Raw genomic sequence first — 21,092 nt, forward strand, 5'->3', positions numbered from 1 at the left:
CTCTATGTCACCAGCAGCTCTGGTATTGATTTCACTATCAGCACAAGGTTGATTTTTGCCCTTACCCAATCTCCTTCCAGGCACCACGTACCTCCACATATGCTCTGTAATGTGATTTTACAGGTTCAGGAAAGACATGTGAAGCCACAGAGTTCATTAACATAACTACACCAACTCAATCTTCTCAGCTGTAAATACTGCTGCCAGATAACAGCTTGGATGTGATTGACTGGAATCACCTGCACAGCTCTGCTTACGCTGCTTGTGAAGTCATCGTCAGTCAAACCATGTGATCTAAATCTTGGATTAATATTGGGACTAGTCCACTTATTCTCCCTTTTGTTCTCCTTTCATGCTTTGGACAACAGAAATTGAAGGAGAAAATTTGATACTGCAGCCTCATAAATCACTAGGGAATATTACAGGAAGCAATGCTATTCGGAACTAACTCAGACATTTAAACGCGTGAAATGTACAACAGAAGTAGGTTGTACTCAATATTTCTTTAAAATATAAAATGAATATTTTAAAATATTATGTATTAAACATTTGACCTAATAACATTTAAAAACTGAAGCTTACTTGACAGTGCAGCAAGCATGATTTTTCTAGAATTGTTTTTTGTATCTTCAGCTTCATGCTGTTTTCAATGTCTGGTAAAATGTACATGCCATCGTCTTTCCTTTCTTAATTCCATATGGGAAGAAACATAACACCCTTCAGCTACTTTTATTCTGCACAGTAATGGACTGCAAGTTACAAAAGCTGGACTTTTGAAAGGAGTACATAGATCAACACTGGTTAAAAATTAAGTTCAGTATTGCTAAATGAGACAATCCTCTGTTCATATGCAGATAGGAGCAACAGGCTGTCAGCATAACACAAATGATTCTCAATTGAAAGTGTAGCACTGGAAAAGCACAGTAGGCCAGACAGCATCCGAGGAGCAGGAGAATGGACATTCCTAGTGAAGGGCTCTTGCTCGAGGCGTCGATTCTCCTGCTCCCCAGATGCTGCCTGGCCTGCTGTGTTTTTCCAGGACCACACTCTCAACTCTGATCTCCAGCATCTGCAGTCCTCACTTTCTCACAAATGATTCTCACCTTACTCTCTCAGTCAGAACCATAAAATATGTATTTTTTTGTTTTTGCTTAAACTAATCAAAATGCTTTTTTTGTAGAGCACATGCATGACTTGCTTACTAACAAAGCTTTCACTAATGCCACCAGTCATTTACTTCACAATGTATGCAGCAACACTATGGGAAACACACAGGTCATCATAGGTTCTGAAGACAGAATATCTTCAAATTCATTGGACCTTATTTCATGGAGATGATGGGGTTCTCTTGGGACAGCGGATGAGAGCCTTACATTACCTCTTTAAGAGAGAATCACTCAAGCACTTAACTGGGTAGAAGTTAGTCTTCAAGTCCTACCTGCTTAGAATTGCAGGGGCCAGCAGCTCTGTTGAAAGGCAATGTGGGCTTCTGCCAGTTTGACACTAAATCAAGGTCTAGTATTTTTGATCTCAGGCCACAAGTTACTGCTAGTGGGTGAATGGCCACAGTAAAATGGAGGAGGCGGCTCAGCAGGAAGGGCAGCGAGGTGGCTCTTAGCAAGGCGGCTCTTAGCAAGGCCTGCACTCCTCCTCTGATGCTGGGTCACTGGACCAGACCCTAAATGCCCAACACTGTTGGATACCTTTCTCTCCTTAGGAGCCTGAATAGCTTTGCTTGCTTGCTTGCTGTGTCATATGGTTTGCTATATATTGATACACATAACAAATATCAGAAACACTTGGGTTCTTAAATGAGACAGATCTGAGAGTTTATTAGTGAGACAGATTTGAGAGTTTATTAAAAGCTAACTGTGTACAATAATATGACATCTCAAACAATTTATTATATATTCTTATATTATTACATAATATACATAGTTGACTAGCTGACCAATTGTCCAACCATCGACCACTCAGTAGACTGGCTATACAGAGAGCAAGATGTAAACATCTTAAAGTATCACATTTGATAATGGCATCCAGTTGTCTGGGCCTTTTTGAAATTTATGCAATAATATAATTGCAAGCCCGCAACTTGTTAAGTCAAAACCACTGGCTGTGGGATAAGGTTCTGAAAAGCCATCATGGACTAAATCGGGGTGGGGAAGGGCAGAAAAGCTGATGGGGTTCACTCAGCTGATTAAATGTGCTCCTGCCAAACTCCAAATGGGAATGAGCATTAAATTCCACACACACACACAGATGAAATCTTGAGGTCATGGAGCTGAATTTAGATTAGATTAGATTAGTTACAGGGTGGAAACAGGCCCTTTGGCCCAACAAGCCCACACTGACCCACTGAAGCGCAAACCACCCAGACCCCTTCCTCTACATTTACCCCTTCACCTAACACTATGGGCAATTTAGCGTGGCCAATTCACCTAACCTGCACATTTTTGGACTGTGGGAGGAAACCGGAGCACCCGGAGGAAACCCACGCAGACACAGGGAGAATTGTGCAAACTCCACACAATCAGTCACCTGAGGCAGGAATTGAACGCGGGTCTCTGGCGCTGTGAGACCGGTGTGCTAACCACTGTGCCACCGTGCCGCCCACAAATTACCACACAAGTAATTCAGACAACGCATGTCTAATAATGTTTCTGCGAAATTTATTACCATAGAAAGTGGTTCAGGCCAAAACATCATCTGTTTTCAACAAGGAGATAGATATAGCTCTTGTAGATAATAGGAGCAAGGAATATGGGTTGAGGGCATGATTACATAGTGAGCTGGATATCAGCCATGATCATATTGATTGGGGGCGCAGGCTCTCGGGATCGACCGGCTTAGTCCTGCAGTTTTCTTCTATGTTTCTACGGCACAAGCATACACATGAATTTAGGAGAAATAGGCCATTCAGCCCTTCCAGCCTGCTGCATTATTCAGTGACATCATGGCTGATCTTGACTGACCTGCTTGTATTCCAAATTCCACATTTTCACCTATCCCCAATAATCTAATTATCATTCCTAATGAGAATCTACTTCCAGCACGAAAATATTCAATAATCCCATCTCCACTGCCTTCTAAGGTAGCAAGGTCCAAAGTTACATTACCATCTGAGAGAAAATAACTTTGCTTGACACTGTCTCAACCATGTCTCTCAGTTCTGGACTCATCACAAGAGTAAACATCTTTTCCATGTCCATCATGTCAAGACAATTCAAGATCTTATAAACTTCAAGCAACCAATAACATTAAAACAAAAGGAACAGCAATAGACACTCTGGTCCATCAAGTGTGCCCAGCTATTCAACAAGATCATGGGTGATCTGTTCCAGGCCTCAAATAATTTTTCATGCCAACTCCTTGTGGGCCTCAATCCGATTTTTCACAGATTTATCTACCTCTATTTTAATTACTTAGTGATCTAGCCTCCACAATTCTTTAACAAAGAGAATTCCCCTTATTCTCTAACCAAGGTCTCGAGTTTGAGATTCCCCCACTAGTGGAAGCATCTCCATGACTGTAAATTTTTGCTATAAATTCTGTGCCTTACAATTGTGTCCTCCACAACCACCTGATGAAGGAGCGACGCTCTGAAAGCTAAAGTGCTTCCAATAAAACCTGTTGGACTATAACCTGGTGTTGTGCGACTTTTAAATTTGATAGATCATATTTATCATTACAGTAACACACTTTCTCAAAGATGGTAACTTTTGTGAAATTGCAGATTGATCATATAAAATTGGTCCTGAGAATTTATTTTGGGATTGTAGACTTTTATTGACATTTTCCCTGATCGGTCAGGTTTATTATTCTGGCTATCAATAACCCAAGGCAGTTCTAACAACAGAACATATCCAATGTTCTTCATTTAAATAAAGCATGCTGCAAAAAATACTGAAGTCTTATCTATGCAATGCTCACACTCACAAGTGAACCTGTTTAAGTGGACTTGTCCAAAAATCAGATCAGAATGGCTGATCGGCCTACTCTTTCATAACTTCCAGCCATTGATTAGATGATCTCCTCCTGAGCTAACTAATTATGCTGTGAGGCAAGTCTTTGTTTATATTCTTTCCATAGAAAGAAACTGTGCATTTACACCTTTACACTGTCAAGTCTCCAGCAAATGATCAGTTTGACCACCGACAAATGTAAACATGTCATCTACCATGCTTTAGCTTTGTTGGCAAAAGTAGCAGGCAATTTGAAGACCATAAAACGTCATTCTAATGTTGAGGGATAAATGTGACATTGGAGACACCTCCCAGCCCATGTCCCTTGGAATGGGAGTGGCAGAACCAGAGCAGAACAAATTGCCCTCCTTTACTACTTCACCAACGCCTAAATTTTTTCTACATTTAGATATTATTGTCAAGTGCACTCAAGTACAGGAATACAGGAGTACAGTAAAGTGTACAAAGTCACCATTTCTCAAGCACTATCTTAGTATGGAAAATACAGGAGTACAAACAGAAGCAGAGATAAAAGAAACAGCCAAAAGAAAAGGAAATGTCCAGATCATTCCCCCACCTTCAATATGGATCTTTGCTGCCAGAAAAACAAAGCCACAAAGTCCATCCCATAGCCTGCAAACACTCAGGTGCTCCTATAAAAGTTGGCAAGGATATTTGCCATCATGCCAAATTTCCTCAGCTGCAAGCGACATTGTTGGACCTTTGTAACCAGTACGTCCACATGAAGAGTCCAAGAAAGCTTGTTGTGGATGACCACTCCCAGGAGCTTGACACTCTCCACTCGTTCCACCTCTGTACTGTTAATGTGTAGGGGGCATAAGTAACATCCCACCGAAATGCAATAATGAGTTCCTTAGTTTTGCCGGCATGGAGAGCTAGGTTGTCCTCAGTGCACCATTTTTAGAGGTCTTTTGCCTCTCATCTGCACTTCAATTAAGATAGTGTCATCAGCGAACTTGTAAATGGCATTAGTCTGGTATTTGGTGATGCAGTTATGGGTATACAGTGAGTACAATAGGCGGCTGAGTACACACCCCTGGATGGGGGGGGCTCCAGTGTTAAGTGTTAGTGAGGATGAAATATTGTCCCCAGTCTTCACTGATTGTGGGCTGTGGGTCAGGAAACTAAGGATCCAGTTGCAGAGACTGGGGCTTAGTCAGAGATGACTAAATTTAGTAATCAGTGATGAGGGGATAATAGTGTTGAAGGCTGAATTGTAGTCAATCAGTAGGATTCTTATGGAGCTATTCTTGGTGCCAATGCTTCGGTTATACAGGGCATCAGTGAGACCACATCTAAAATACTGTACATGGTTTTGCTCATTGTTTAGGGAAGGTTGTAAAAACATCGGATGAAGTTCAGAGGAGGATTAATGGATGTAAAGGTTGGACTTGTTTCCACTTGAGGGTGAAAGTGTTCAGTGTACAGTTTTTGTCCTATATTTAAATAAAGATATACAGTACTGGCATTGGAAGCAAGTCAAAAGCAATTCAATCAGCTGATTCCTGAGTTGATTTATCAAGAATGGCTAAGCCAGTGAGGCCTTTATTAATTGAAGCTTAAAAATGTGTTGCTGGAAAAGCGCAGCAGGCCAGGCAGCATCAAAGGAACAGGAGAATCGACATTCTTTGCCCGAAACGTCGATTCTCCTGTTCCTTTGATGCTGCCTGGCCTGCTGCGCTTTTCCAGCAACACATTTTTAAACTCTGATCTCCAGCATTTGCAGTCCTCAATTTCTCCTTTATTAATTGGAGTTTAGAAGAATGAGGGGTGATCCTATTGACACATACAAGATTCTGAGGGTAATATACATATATTTTGTGGGGTGAATTTGTACTTGCAGAGTTACATTGTACTTTGCTCAAACACTGCATGAATTCATGTAAAACTCTGATCTCACTTTCTAGACTAGAATCAACCTAAACACCATGGCATAGACAGAGAACACATGGGGCTAACACCTTCAACATATTGTCTAGCTAACACCAATTGTTACAGTTAACCTGAGAATGCAACTTTAAAAAAAAAGTTTTGTGATTTACACATAAAAGAAGTGAAACTATCATGGTATTCGAACAGATGAAAGACTCAACAGACAATCAAGGTATTTTTCAAAGTATAATTTCAGTTACATCACACTGTAAATCTTTGCTATAAATTCTGTGTCTTATAATTGTATATTCCACAACCATCTGATGAAGGAGTGGCACTCCAAAAGGTAGTGTGCTTCCAGTTAAACCTGTTGGACTATAACCTGGTGATGTGTGATTTTTAATTTTGTACACCCCAGTCCAACACCGGCATCTCCAAATCATTAAATTTTAGCTTGCTACTACCAGTTAGAGGAGTATTCATCTTCCTTTTAATCTCCTCTTGATCAGCTGCAACAAATATTTTGTTTTTTTTTCAGCATGCAACCCATAACGGTCAATTTACGACATAGTTAACGAGATGAAAAGGAAAGGGCCAACTGTTAAAGTTTTCTTAAAGAAAGTGGATGTTTGGTACCATACTAACTGAGAGAAAAAAATAACATGACATCAAACACAAACAACAAAAGTTTATCAAGGAAAGATGGTCTTGTACAGACAGGAAGAATTAAAGTTATGCATGTTTAAGTCGTTATAGCCTAAGAGAGCGTGTGATGAAGTCTTCCAGGTTTTGTTGTTTTGATTCCAGCATTCCTTCTCTATGCTCATCTCTGCCAAGCAGCTATTGACACACAGTCTGTTTGAAAATTTCTCGGCAGTGATGCAATTGCCCGGTTTCAAGATCTTAATTTTGGTGCAGAGATTTCATTTATTTCAAAAGGGTCTCCTGGACTCCCCTCAATCTGTGGTCAGCTGATACAGAAGTCATTTTGACCAGTAACTGCCCTTTTTTAAAAACCATTTTAGACCAAGGAAGGTCTCAGAAAAAGCAATCAAATGATGGAATGACATTTAGGTCATTTGGTATTAAACAGCTTCAGAATTACTGAAGAAAGGACATTTTGTTTAAGCGTTTATCTTGCACCCATTAGGACAATTCGCAATAAACATCAGGTAAAAGGAAAACAACATCTATACTGTATAAGGGAGAATTGTTGATTAGTAAGCAAATGGACTGATTGATAATGGTGTTGTCCCAGTGAATTCACCAATTAATAATGACTGCTCGTTAATAGCCAAGTTTTGTTTAAATTTTAAACCAGTCAAGTTGACTGATGGTTCAAGATATTGCCCTGAGGAATAAATTTTGCTGTCGCCTATTTTGTTGAATTTATACAGAAGCAGTGTGTGAACATATTCTTTCTGCAAAGAATATGGCCCTGTGTAATAATACACATAAATTCATGTACATGCTGCTAAAACTGTACTTGTAAAATTCACAACAGTGTTCAAACTTAGTTGTTTTTCTGTGATCAGGCATCATTTACTAACTAATACAGAGTATGAAAAAAATTACACTAACAAGTTATGATTGCCAACTGGGCTTGTAGACACAATTATTTTTAATCAACCTGTTTGCTCATGTTATGACCCATTTCCAGAGCAGCATCAGGACCATCTGGTCCAGAGGTAGGGATCTTACCATTGCACTACAACATCCTGAGATTGTAGAAATACATTCACACTTCTTGCAAAATGTTCTAACAAGTGGAAGATATAATAATTGCAACAAAAATGTTTTAATTTAGCAATATTTACAACTGTCATCACAAAAGCAATTGAAAATTCTTCAATTACCATAAGATGGCTAAACTGCAATTAATTGCTAGAAATTGTCCAGCATGAAAATTAAAACAGAAGCACACTATACTAAGACAAGTTAAAATAAAGTTGTTTTATGATGATTTACTTCACAATAAGTCAATGTTATGATCTCAGAATCACAAGAGGAGGTGCGGAAGGAGGTGGTTTACTTCATCACAACTGCAACAGTTTTATTATCTAGATTCAATCTCTTGCCTTTTCCCCATATCCCTGCACAACATTTCTATCTAATGAATCATCCACTGCTCTCTTGAATGCATGGAAACATAACATTCCCTCATACATGTTCATTGAAACCTTTGCAGGTTTTCTGGATCCATACCTTCTTGTGGCTCCCTGTCTAAAGGGGGAACATCATCTGCCAAAGAAAAGTCCAGAGGTGCACCTGCAATTTCCACCATATCTTCATCACTTGTGTTGCTCTGGTAGCTATTGAAACTACCTCTTCGGTACAATTGATCTTTTGCCATTTTTACTTAAGATCTGCAAAACAAATACAGTAGAAAATACATTTAGATCATGGAGTATAAAGTCCTAAACTAATTCTGTATGTATGTATGATTTGGTAGCCATTACAGGGTCATGGCTGCAGCATGACATCTATTACAAACTGTAATATTAATGTATATAAGACCTTTAAGAAGGACACAAAAGGTAAGAAAAAGGTGGAGAGACTGTTCTGTAATTTATTGATGCTCAATGAATAACCTAAGTCCAGGAAACCAGAATACCAAAATTGTTTTGGTAGAGATGGGAAATGATAAAGTAAGCCACTTATGACAGTGGTGTACAAGCTCCTGACAATGAACAAGTTATAGATTTGAGCACAAACGAAGAAATAGCGGAACCGTATCAGAAAGGAACAGCAACAATCATGGGAGATTTCAACTCACATATAGACTGGAAAAGTCAAATGAATGGAATGTTTTCACGATAGTTTCTCAGAACATCATGTTCTGGAGTCAACCAGAGAGTAATTTACATGAGATCTGTTATGCAATGAGATAGAATTAATTAAAGTGACTGTAGCTGCTTGAATTTTAATTCAGACTGAAAGAAAGAAGACTGGGTCAGGGAATTTTTTAACTTAGTTGAGGGCAGTGAGAGCATGAAAACAGAGTTGGCTAAAGTGAATTGGAAAGGTGAAGAGAGAGTTGCAGTGGCAGATATTTAAGGTAATATGTCAATTTATGCAGAATCGACATAGACAAAAAGAGTAAAGATCATTCCAATGGATGGATCCACCATCTGTAACTAATGACCAAAAGTTTCAGATAGCATCAAGCATTGGTGAAAAGAAGTATGCAATTGTGTAAACAAGTGATAGATCAGAAGACTGGATAGTATATAAAAACTGCAAAGAATGACTGACAAATGAATAAGGAGAGAAAAATTAAGAGCAGAAAAGAAAGACAAAAGTATAAAACCAGATAGTAAGTTTCTGTTCATATTTGACAAGAAACATTTGTGGGTGGCACGGTGGCACAGTGGTTAGCACTGCTGCCTCACAGCGCCAGAGAGCTGGGTTCAATTACCGCCTCAAGCGACTGACTGTGTGGAGTTTGCACATTCTCCCTGTGTCTGCGCGGGTTTCCTCTGGGTGCTCTGGTTTCCTCCCATAGTCCAAAAATGTGCAGGTTAGGTGAACTGGCCATGCTAAATTGCTCGTAGTGTTAGGCAAAGGGGTAAATATAAGAGAAGGGGTCTGGGTGGGTTGTGCTTCGGCAGGTTGATGTGGACTTGTTGGGCTGAAGGGCCTGTTTCCACACTAAGTAACCTAATCTAATCTAAAAAAAATGAAGTTTCCTCTACAGGAAAAGAGGTTAAAGAACTGATAAGGGAAAATAAAAACTAAAAACATATCAGATGAACAGAAAACATATTTTGCATGAGAATTCACTTTGGAAGATACAAATAACACCCCAGAAGCAACTATAAATCAGGAAATGAAAATGAGGCGAAACTCAGGAAAATTACAATTACCAGACAAATGGCACTGAGTAAATTGTTTAGAGCCATGATCTGACAAATGCATGAGTCCTAATCAAGTCTTTTTTAAAAAAAACTCATTCAATAGATATGGTCTCCACTGTTTGGCCTAGGACACTCCCCTAAGATTCTCCTGCAAACATGTCCTAAAGCCAAGATGATTAACCTTGAGGAATCACAGTTATTCTTTCTTTGTACTGAGTATAGCCAACCAGTAGAGAATTTTGCCTCTGATTCCCATAGATTCTAATTTTACTAGGACTACTCGATGCCACACTCCATCAAATGCACTCTTGAAATCAAGGGCAGTCACTCTCAACTCACCTCTGGAGTTCAGTTCTTTTGCTCATGTTTGAACCAAGGCCATAAAGAAGTTAGAACTGAATGGCTCTGATGGAATCAGAACTGAATTTCAGTGAGCAAGTTATTGATGAGTAGGTATTGTTTCAAAGCACTGTCGATAATGCTATAGTTTGTTGTGAGCGAGTTAAATACAAATAAAGTTATGTTTCAGTTATACAAGGACTTGTGAGGCAACACCTGGACTACTGTGTTCAGTGTTCAGTATTGGTCACCTTCTTTAAGAAAGGTTAAAGTTGCATTGGAAGCAGTCACAGACTGATATGTGGAATGGACGGCTTGTCCTATAAGGAAAGATTGAACTGGTTAGTAATAACAGGTTTGAATCAGAAGGTAAGAGGTGACTTGACTGTAACATGTTTCCTCATATGGGAGAATTTAGAACTAGGGATCATTTCCTGAAAGTAAAATATTATTTATTTAAACCTAGGACAAGATGATTTTTTTTTCCTCACACTTTGGAAAGCTCTTCCTGAAAAGGTGCTGGAACCCAGTCTTTGAATATTTTTTAAGGCAGAGGTGGTTAGATTATTGTTAAGCTAGATGATGAAAGGTTATCTATCAAGGGCAAGAGGGAATGTGGATTTGATGCTATAATCAGATCAGTCATGATCTTACTAAAACACAGAGAAGGCTTCAGGAGCAAAATTGCTTACAGCTGTCCCCTGGTTACGTATGCATATATCTCTTTATTTAAGGATATAAATGTGTTTGAAGTGGTTCAAACTACTTCAAACGACTACTAGAGCAATACCTGGAATACCTGAGCTCTATTATGAGCAAAGGTTGAACAGACTGGGCTCATTTCGACTGGAATTTAGAACAGCGAAGGTGATTTAACTGAGGTACAAAAGATCCCCAATGGTTTGATAAGGCTGACATAAAAAGAATTATAGTTGCTTCTGGGGTGTTATTTTTTCTCTCTTTAGGTCAGCCTTGAACTAAGGGGGCAACGTTTTCAATTACAGGCCTCCTTTTAAAGACAGATGAGAATTTTTTTTTATTATTTGCTCTCACAGGGGTTGTGCAACTTTGAAACTCCTGCCTTAACAGGCGGCAGTGGCAGGATTATTACATGCTTTAAAGACAGATGTAGATAGATTCTTGTTAAGCAACATAATCAAAGGTTATTATGAGTGGGTGGAAATGTGGAATTTGAAACATAACCTTCAGGAGCCAAGCTGTTACTCTTCTCACTTCATATATTTGTCAAACAGAAAACTGAAAGCTCGGAGAAATGACTAAAGGCTTGCTGGAAATAGTGGCTCAGAATTTGCTTCCAAAATAGCAAGTTTAGTGTATACATTGCTGTTAAGCTATAAAACCACTCAGTACCTCGTCATGAGGAAGGTACTCTCTGAACTATGAATCATTGCAAATGGCTGGATGATATATGACCTTCCAATAAAATACTCATTGGAATAATCTACTCACCCTCAACTGTCCTTTTAGTTAATTCATGTGTTAACTGCCAACTAAACACATCGCAGAAATTAGGACTGGTGATTTTTGGTTAGGAGATTTATATTTCTGCTGAGCAACCTCCCTGGCCCAGAAAGAAAATAATTTAAACTGCATTATGAACAGGTGAGGAGGGAGAATCAGTTACCTATTTTTTCAAATCCTCTCTGTTTGGTTGCAATAAATATTTTTATTTTTAATTCAAGCATGCAGCCATTACTATCCAATTAAAAATGTAGTTATCACAGAATCCCTACAGTGTGGAAACAGGCCTTTCAGCCCAACAAATCCACACCGACCCTCTGAAGAGCAAATCACCCAGACCCATTCCCCTACCCCATTACTCTACATTTTACCCGACAAATGCACCTAACCCACACAACCCTGATTACTATGAGCAACTTGGCATGGCCAATTCACCTAACCTGCACATCTTTGGTTTGTGGGAGGAAACTGGAGCACTTGGAGGAAATCCACGCAGACACGGGGAGAATGTGCAAATAAAAATGAGGGAGTCAACTAAAAGATTTACTTGAGTCAGAGAAAGAAGAATTTTATTACTTGGACCAGGAATAAATAAAGATATAACACCTAATATACACATACACACACTCTGACATAGGTAACAAGTTTAAAATGGAGAGTGACACAGACAGCAAGAAATAAGGATATGAAGGTTAGAAGACCTTAAAGTGTGAGAGATGTTGGATCATAAACCTGAGGCCACAGTTGGTTTTCAACAGCAGCAGTGGAATTTGTAGTATCTTTTGAGTTCTGAGTGATCTGTTTTCCCAAGTTACTCTTTTACCATGTTCTGATTTCCAAGATAATGAGAGAAGCAGACAGGTAAGAGATTATCCAACTCTTGCTGTCATAAATTTATTTTCTTTCTCTTTGCTCTGCTGTACAATAGCAGCTGCTTGAACATAGTGCAGTCTAGAGTCCAGTTCCATTGTCTCTCCAAGGTGGCTAATTGACAGCTGAGCCTTTCAACCCTCAATACACTCCTATCCATACTATCATACTACCATTTACACATGTGAAAGACGCTTTCCAATGCCTCCATGGACCCATGAAGTCTAAGCTATCATATTAATCTGCACAGAACAAGAATGTTCCAGATATTTTCTGTAAAGAAACATCAACATAATGTATACAGGTGATGCATGATGATGTAATGATCATACCTATGTCACATGATTATGTAGAACAACCGGAGATGGTGTTTGTATCTACTGGGTTGTAAATACTGAGCTTTAAGGAAAACATCTTAGACTCAGGCATATGAACAGAAGTAGATCATTCACCTCATTGAAGTTCACCATTGAATTAGGTCATGGTTGAAAATTTACATCAATGTCATTTTTCCACATTACCTCCAAATCTCATTTAACAATCTTTCAAGTTTATGAACCTGTTCAGATGAATGAGTTTCCACAGTCCTTTGGAGAACAGCATTCCAAAGATTCACCACTCTTGAGTGAAGGAATTTCTTTTCATCTGTCTTAAACGGCCTGTGACTTGTTATGATTACGTCTGCTGAATTTAAACTTACGAGCCGAGGAAATAGCTTATCTATATTACCCTGTCATATAATGTAAGAGGTTTCTTGGTTTCGATGCAAACATTCCTTGTTTATGAAATTCTCAGAAATACAGATCCAGTCTCCTTAATCTTTCTACGTGTGACATTCCTGCCATCAAAGGGATAACTCTATGAAGCTGTGATGCACTCACTTATTGTCAAGTATATCCAACTCCTTAGATAAGCTGACCAAAACTGTAAACAAACTCCAGTTGAGATTTCACTTAGACACTATACAACAGCAGCAAAACATCCTGTTCTCTGCCACATTCTAGCCCATCCACTTAACCTTCTAACTCTTCTTGACATCTCCTTGTGTCCTTCTCAATATAGTACTTAGCTTCACTCCCAGCTGGGTGTCATCAACAAATTAAGGAATATTGCAATTGGTCCCACATTCAAACCATTTATACAGAACGTGAACAGCCGTGGACCTAGTACTAATCCTTGCTGTATTTGCTAATGATCATCTGCCACCCTGAGAATGGTCTGTTTATCCCAACTATCTGCTTTCTGTCAGTTAACTAATTACATTAATCATACCTGTGTATTTACCCCAATCCTATACACTCCAATTTTAGTTATTAACTTCCTATGTGGACCTACTTAAAGATTTTCTAAAAATCTAAATACATTGCATGCTAAAGTGATATCTTGAAAGAACTCAAAGAAATTTGTCAAACATGATATTCCTTTCATACCAAGTTGACTCTGCCCAACTTTACCATTCTTTTCTAAATACCAGTTAACACATTCTTTACAATAAATTCCAACATTTTCCCTACCACTGATGTCAAACCAACATATGTAGTTTGCCATTGTACCTCTTCCTCCCTTTTTGAAATGGTACAGTTACATTTGCTACATTCTGCAGCAACCTTTCCAGAATCTACAGAATTTTGAAAGATATCCATTATTTATACATCTATTATCTCTCTAGCCGTCTCATTCAACATGTTGGGATGAAGCTCAGCTGGTCCAAAGCATATATCAATCTTCAATCCAATTAACATTTGAATTACTACCTCTATACTAAATGTCTTTTAGTTTCTTAATTCCCAAGTCTCATGGTTGCCTTATATTTCTGGATCTTCATCTGTGAAGACATACACAAAGTAACTGAAAGCTTCTCCCCCATTTCCCTGTTGTGCACTATAAATTCTCCAATCTGCACCTGCAACAGGCCCACATTCTTTTCCATTCAGTCCAATTTTATATTCTTGCTAGTGTGTTTTTGATTTTGGACTGAAAAGGAAAAAGGATTGCTGCTTGCTTTGAAAGCAAGTCACTTGACATGCATTGCAAGCATCATTTACATTGGCTGGAGTAGCTGAAGTATAGTTTTGTAGATGAGCTGAAGTCCAAGCTGATGTATCAATGGAGCTCTGGTTGGCAATAAGCAGCTGATTGGTCTGGCTGCCAACAGTTAGCTGACTGGTACTCAATTAGGTGAACAAGATAAGGAGAAGACTTCAGACCTCAGACTTCCACTAGCTCAAGAGCTCTCTCTGCTTTCTGCAGTGAAAACTACTTTTATCCTGAAGCAAACCAGTTACTTTTCCTTCAGCAATTGTTACAAGTTATGACTTTTGATTGATATGTCAGACACCTTATATAAGTAGGAAACAGTCATGTGCCTCCTGCAACCCAGTGAAAGCCTCCAGAGTAGGAAGACAGAAAAGCAGTATTTAGCATTCTGATCATCAGAAGAATCATAAAAGGGTCAACTTAGCAACCCTGTGAACAGGAACCACTGAACAGCCTTCCCAGGCTTTTCCTCTGTTCATCATGCACATGGTTTTTCTTTCCTTATCTTTGTATTAGGGTGAGTTTTTAAAAGGGATTAGAAGTTAATTAGAAGTCATACTTTCATAAATTCATAGTTGTTTACCTGTAGCTGGAGTCTAATCACTTGTAATAAAAAAGTAATTTTGTTAAGTACGAAATCTGGTCTGTGTTTTCAACCAACCTGGGTCTGAAAATCAGGTAAATTAAAAAAAATTAACATTGGTCTCAACTTTGGGAATAACAGTGCTTGATTTCTGATGCGCTAACACAGAGAGGTGTGTTAGGAATAGTTAGATTTGTCTTTCTGAATCAGATTCTTTGTATTCTTTTACTGGATTCTAAATTGCTCCTAATTCACAGACATTCTTATCAGCCACTTCCTTTGATCTAATGTGATTTTTAATCTCTTTAGTTAACTACAGTTGGTTAACCATTCCCTTTCGATATATAAGCCTTAGAGGAATGTACATCTGCTGTACACCCTATAGCATTTCTTTAAATATTAGCCATTGCCTGTTAAGAAGCAGTACATAGGAAATTAAAACTAGTTTGATGATTGAAAAAAAAATCCATGGTTAGGTTATGCCTGCTGATTACAGGCAAAGGTAATTAATCATGACAATTAACCTAGATATTCTTAAATTGGCTAGAAAGAACTCTTACTGCAACATGTAATGATTCCATACAAACCTGTTACAGTAGGTGCTGCAAGATGTGTCAGAGTGTGGACATGGATACCACCATTACACGTGGGGACACCTCCCACCTTGTACATGGCAGGTACTCATGTGACTCAGCCAACGTTGTCTATCTTATACGTTGCAGGCAAGGATGCCCGGAGGCATGGTACATTGGAAAACTGAGCAAAGGCTACAACAACGGATGAATGGGCACCGCACAACAATCAACAGACAGGAGTGTTCCCTCCCAGTTGGGGAACACTTCAGTGGTCCAGGACCTTCTACCTCGGACCTTCAGGTGACCATCTTCCAAGGCGGACTTCGAGACAGGCAGCAGCGAAAAGTGGCCGAGCAGAGGCTGATAGCTAAGTTCGGTACACATAGGGAGGGCCTCAACCAGGGCCTTGGGTTCATGTCACATTACAGTTGACCACCATTGCACTATACACACACACAGACACTCCTACACACGCACACACACACGCACACAGGCAATCCTATACACACTTGGACAGACATATACACAGATACTCATACACACTCACACAGGCATCCTCTCAGAGACTTAGATCACTCTACACTCATGCACACACATATACACTCTCTCTCACACAGACACTCACAATCCCCCACCCCAGATACCGCGCACACACTCCCACACACACGCATGCACCCCCTCACAGACTTAAGGCACTCTACACTCACGACACACACATATACACTCTCTCTCATACTCACAACCCCCAACCCAGACAGACACAAAGACCCACATGCACACATATACATATACATATACGTTTGTGGGGTGAATTTGTACTTGCAGAGTTACACTGTACTTTGCTCAAAAATTGCATGAATTCATGTAAAACTCTGTTATCTCACTTTTTAGATTAGAATCAGTCTAAACACCATGGCATAGACAGAGAACACAGGGGGCTAACACCTTCAACATATTGTCTAGCTTACACCAATTGTTACAGCTAACCTGAGAATGCAACTTTTAACAAAAGGCTTTGTGATTTACACATGAAAGAAGTGAAACTATCAGGATATTCGAACAGATGAAAGACTCAACAGACAATCAAGGTATTTTTCAATGTATAATTTCAGTTACATCACACTGTAAACTTTTGCTATAAATTCTGTGCCTTACAATTCTGTCCTCCACTATCACCTAATGAAGGAGCGTCGCTCCGAAAGCTAGTGTGCTTCCAATTAAACCTGTTGGACTATAACCTGGTGTTGTGTGATTTTGAACTTTGCAACATGTAATTAAGTGTAAATGAAAACACAAAGTATAATTGCATTAGTGAGGAATCAGAGGAAGGGGAGAAAAATTGTATATAAAAGGTGTTATAGAAGCATAGAAAATATGTGCCAGAGTAGGCCATTCTAACTTGCTCAGCCTCTCAATATGATGCTGATCCCACTCAGTATCCTGCTCCTTTTTCTCATATTAGTGGATCCCTTTAGCCCTGAGAACTATACTTAATTTCTTCTTGAAAACATTCAATATTTTGGCTATGCTTTAGTGAGGAAGGTTGTCAAAGGATACAGCAGGATACAGATCAATTGCAAAGTTAGGCAGAGAAATGGCAGATGGAGTTTAATTTGACAAATGTGAGGTGTTACATTTTGGGAGGTCAAATTCAATAGGCAAGCATGCAGTAAATGGCAGGATTACTGGGAGAACTGATATACAGAGGATCTTGGAGTGCAAGTCCATAGCTCTTTGAAAGTGGCAACACAGGGGATAAAGGTGGTAAAGAAGGTGTATGACATGCCTGCATTCACCAGTCAAGGTACGGAGTATAAAAGTCGGCAAGTCATGTTGCAGCTCCATAAAGCTTTAGTTGAGCCACATTGGAAGTAATGTATGCAGCTCTGGTCACCACACTATAGAAAGGATGCAAAAGAAGTTTACCAAGATGTTGCCTGGATTTGAGTGTGTTAGCTGTAAGGAGAGGATGGACAAACTTGGATTGTTTTCACTACAGCATCAGAATTTGAGGGGTAACCTGATATAATTATATAAAATTATAAAAAAGCATGGATAGGGTGATTGGTCAGGGTCTTCTTCCCAGAGTGGAACTGTCAAGTACTAGGGGCATAAGTTTAAAATGAGAGGGGGAAGTTGCAAGAAGATGTGCAAGGCAAGTTTTTTTTTACGCAGAGGATGATAGGTGCCTAGAATATGCTGAGGTTGTAGAAGCAGATGAGATATCAATATTTAAGAGGTATTTAAAAAGACACATGAACAGCAGGGAATTGAGGGATTTACAACACATACAGGCAGACAGGATTAATGTGGAATGGCATCACGGTTGGCACAAACTTGGCAGGTTGAAGGACCTGTTCCTGTGCTGTACTGTTCAATGTTCTAACTGCTTTGTGGGGTAAGGAATTCCGTCAGTTCACCACTCTGGGTGAAGAAATTAATCATCTCAGTCCTAAATGGCTTACTCTGTATCCTTAAACTCTGACCACTGGTGTCTTTCTTTATCTGCTGAAAAGCTTGCAAGCTTGCTGCTTTCATTAAGCTTTTTAAATATCTTGATAATGCATTCAAGCACAATTTAAACAATAGATCTAATTCATGACAGAATTTGTTTAGGATTGTTTTTATTCAAAGCTGTAATTACAAGCTACTTAGCTAGTAAAGTTCTATAGCCAACAAATTTGCAGGACAACTTTGCAGATACTGTTACAACAGATAATTCATCTAATACCAGTTTCCTGGATGCTTGATAACACTAAATATTCAATGTGCCCATAGCTGGTGTCAAATGCATATGAAATACAGTACTTGCATCCCTGGTCAGATTTCAAACTAGGACAAAACTGATCCAGTTCTATGCAACTCCAGGCAAGTCTTGAAAATGCAGCAGAACTGCACCTTCAATTCATATTTCACCTTCCTCATGCACCCAATATACATGAGAAAATCCATTTCACTGCAGGAAAACCTTTAAAAGAAAAACTGTATGCATTTTCTGGCAGAACATCAAGCTCCTAAAACAGAGTACATACAGTGATGAACAAATCAAGATAAGGGAAGGAAGGTTATGCTTCCAGTAAATAAAGTCTCAAAGCTAAAGCATTTCAATATATCCAATAAATCTAAATTTTGTGTGTTTTATAATACAGCATTCTATTTCTGCTACAAAAACACAGACCAATGCTGACTACCAGCTCCTCTGGAGATATCATTTCCTCCTTTCTAAACATCGCTTTGATTTTTGATGAGTATTCTAATCAGTAATTACACATGCTTCATCTTACTCTTTTACCTAATTTTCCAAGAATCCAACATCAGAAAATTTCACCTGCATCTATGTCTGTCACTGGTCTGAGAAACATGAATATTCCAAGATAAATGCTGACTGATGGCTGGCTGACAACAGGACTCAGAAATACCAATTAAAAGAACAAGATAAAAGTAGCTTAGAAACAGGACTCATCCACATCACATTTTTCACTTCCTATGATTAAAAACTGGAAAGCTGAAGGATGAAGTTACTAAACACAAAGAGCCATTTTCATCATACTTTGTATGTGAACTTGTCTAGTATACATGTCAAAGTAGAGAAATTGTAAGGAGAATATTTGAAATGATCCAGATATGAGAACAAAGTAAAACAATCATATGAGATTCAATAATTAGCTAGTTTATTCGATGAGTCGCTGGGCCCAACCAACCACTTGCCTATGGTGAGTTAACTAACCTCAACCAGGGTGGCCGTATCTTCAGCAAGAGTTTATACTCCTGATCATGATCCAGTGATTCAAGGTGGATACCTTTCTTTTGTGGACTTCTAGGGTAGGAAACAAAATTTTATTGAACTACAATGGCTTCTACATTCAAATATCCTGGTCTGTAACTTGTCTGAAAATTTCTGCCATGTATCATTACACTGGAGACAACTAATCCCATAAACAGTCCGAAACTTTAGGAAAATAAGGAATACAGATAAGTCGTCACACAAACATCAGAGATTTTCAAAGTATGTATATTTACAGCTTTTAATTGATTTTTTAAAACATTAAAATTTTGGGTATCTGAAAACTGGCTAGAAAGTACAGTCCAAAGCAAATAAATTGACTGGCAAAATAAAATCAATCAGTAAAGTGTCCTTGGTTTCTGTTATAACACAAACATGAATGCATGCAATTCCCTTAAGTAAACTGCTAGATCTAAGCCATGTCATCGACCTTAAATATTCGTTGAAATATAACAGTATTGGTCATTACAATAAGTGGTTCAAATATCCTAGTTTCAAGAATGTGACCGTAGGAAAGTGACCATATCTAACTTCCATAGACATAACATTTTGGTAGGACTTTTTGCAACTCTTTGCAACTATATTTGTATATGATTTGCCAATCTTTCAAGAGGAAAGGCCTTCCGCTTTCAGCAATCTTGTAGAGGAGGCAAGATAAAATATTCTATTTGCATAATTTCTATTTGTTTGCATGCTATAGTTGTTTGATACTCTGGGAATGTAGCCTGAACATTTTCATAGATTTCTGCAGGAAAATGTGTTGTGAATAATATGGTTTTACCTGACATGGTAATTTTCAGATATGTAATGACGATGTTAATCAAAGATTAGCTGTACTTATTTTCAACAAAAGTCTTCTTTCTAGGCAACTTTCAAATGGTTAAAACTGCCTCATCAACTTGTTAGCCTTCAACTCTGGATCAAGATTTGGCTCACACCATCCTTTGTTCAAAAGCTGACTGACTCCCAAACATCTATAAACCAACTTTCATCAGTTTCTTAGATTACAATTTCTGTAAGTGCTCTACTGCATTTTCCCAGTTTGTCCATCTCTATTGCATGTACTTTGAGAGCTTCCGTAACAGTGCTTCTGCTACATCTTCATTTTTCTTTAACTGAGGGGTTCCTTACACTGTAGTTGACTGGACCCTGAATCAATATTTTTAGTCTCTCCCTTTCTCTCTGTAACAGAGCCACAAGAGGGTTCTTCTTAAGTTCAAACCAACAATCTCCAGAATCAATAGACCATTTTCTGTTAGTTCCAACAATTCCAGATTAATTCTGTCATCAAACACATCTTTCAATGCCTTCTCAGTATTTCCAAGCAAATTTTGCATCCACAAAAAGATTCTCTCTCATTTATGGATTTGGCAGCAGACTTTAAAACAAAAATGACTACCTTAAATCATGATAGATTTGTCATAATAACAGCACATTGCATCCACATGAATGACTGTGGATGAGCGTGATTGTTCACTGTATGATAAAAGATAATCTGTTGTCCAGCTTTCACACCAGAACGATCTGCATTATTAAAACTTCAAAAATTCCCTTCTGCCCAAAAGATGTAGCATTCAGTTTTTTTTATAAAGGAAGAAAAGAGAAAAGACTAATAGAAGACTTTTTTTGAGAGAGTTGTTTAAAATAATGAATGGTACATTACTTATCTTTCAATGATTTGGTTAGAGACCTAGATGGATTAATGTT

At 38.6% G+C, this 21,092-nt stretch overlaps 1 protein-coding gene across 5 annotated transcripts in view; it reads right to left on the minus strand.

The window, feature by feature from the left end:
• The window catches only part of clcn5b (chloride channel, voltage-sensitive 5b), a 151,371-nt gene that overhangs the window by 86,456 nt on the left and 43,823 nt on the right, over positions 1–21,092 (minus strand). For 3 of the 5 annotated variants that reach the window (XM_072595092.1, XM_072595093.1, XM_072595095.1), the window contains exon 2: positions 8,064–8,224. In XM_072595092.1, the coding sequence (XP_072451193.1) occupies positions 8,064–8,211 (148 nt within the window). In that variant the 5' untranslated portion in view covers positions 8,212–8,224. Of the gene's footprint in view, positions 1–65; positions 163–8,063; positions 8,225–19,328; positions 19,421–21,092 lie in introns of those variants that run through there. The other 2 variants (XM_072595094.1, XM_072595097.1) reach the window with 2 other exon arrangements.

Source organism: Chiloscyllium punctatum, chromosome 25, assembly GCF_047496795.1.
Source record: "Chiloscyllium punctatum isolate Juve2018m chromosome 25, sChiPun1.3, whole genome shotgun sequence".
NCBI classification, from domain to species: Eukaryota; Metazoa; Chordata; class Chondrichthyes; order Orectolobiformes; family Hemiscylliidae; genus Chiloscyllium; species Chiloscyllium punctatum.